A 1,267-nucleotide genomic window follows, 5' to 3' on the forward strand; every position below is an offset into this window, starting at 1 on the left:
ATAGATATAGATATAGATATAAATATATATACATTGTATATTAGATAGACATAGACATAGACATAGATATAGATATAGATATAGATATAGATATAGATACAGATACAGATACAGATACATATACATAGACTATATATATATATATATATATAACTGTACATAAACTCATATACAGAATTTCTCATCTGAGTATATGTAGTTGATCACAAAAAAATAATATACGTAAAAATGAACTGATATGAACGTACCTTAACCAGGCTTTGCGCGTTGCCGTCTGAGATTTTGTGATGATAGTCCAGATTTAACGACTGCAAATTCTGCAAGGGCTCCAGTGGAATGAGGGCCTATACGAAGAAAAATCAAAGGATTTAGACACAGTTCTATATAAATACTTACAAAATTACACACGCACATGTATATATATGTATCTATACATATATATATATGTATATATATATACAAATATATATATGTATATATATATACAAATATATATATATATATATATTATTTGTGTGTAAAAATATACATATAATTGGGTTAAGTTGTAAATTTAGTCAACCGGAAAGTCAGCATGTGCTCACAGGTAAACAGACAACCATATTAATATGTACTGAACGTCACGTACGACCTTAAATATAAAACATGGGCTATGAGTAACCCGTACAAGCTTATACATATCCAAAAGCAATGCACCATCTGTATATAACAGCAGTCTAATATATATCCATTCATGTACACACATTCGCAGATACATATACGGATACGCTCTTTTGCATCGCCTTCGCCACTTGCATGGAGCCACAGTGAGGTGTGCACTGAGTATACAGATACAAATGCATATGTGTAGACACTAACAGGCCCATAGACATACACCTGTGAACACCGACTACACATGAACAAAATGCGATAAGCATACAACCGAAAACATCAACTACACAGCAACACAGTGTAATATACATGCACACCCGCACACGCACACTCACGTGCAAACACACACACACACACGTGCGCACACACACCTTCTCATCGCCTTCGCTGTCCGTATTGCCCACACCCGCGAGACACAATGACGTGAGTGTGGTGATGCGTGTGATACCCGCGATAGAAGACATGTCAATGCGTGTGTCAGAGATATCTAGGTTCTCCAGTTGGGTGAGAGACTCGCTAACTATGTCTGTGTAAGCGTAGTGTGTGGTGGGAAGGAAGTAAAGAGTATAAGTAAAAGGTACTGGGAGTGTACATGTGTATACGTGTGGTATAAATA

General features: G+C 35.9%; 1 protein-coding gene across 1 annotated transcript; it reads right to left on the reverse strand.

Annotated features, from left to right (window-relative positions):
- Window positions 1-248: 248 nt before the first annotated feature.
- Window positions 249-1,115, reverse strand: SARC_16504 (hypothetical protein; the record flags this gene model as incomplete). The annotated part of the gene is made up of 2 exons (XM_014289391.1): window positions 249-344; window positions 1,023-1,115. Coding segments are annotated over 2 exons (189 nt in total), but the record flags the coding sequence as incomplete, so codon positions are not given.
- Window positions 1,116-1,267: the final 152 nt, after the last annotated feature.

The sequence above is a fragment of the Sphaeroforma arctica genome, assembly GCF_001186125.1.
Source record: "Sphaeroforma arctica JP610 unplaced genomic scaffold supercont1.8229, whole genome shotgun sequence".
NCBI classification, from domain to species: Eukaryota; class Ichthyosporea; order Ichthyophonida; genus Sphaeroforma; species Sphaeroforma arctica.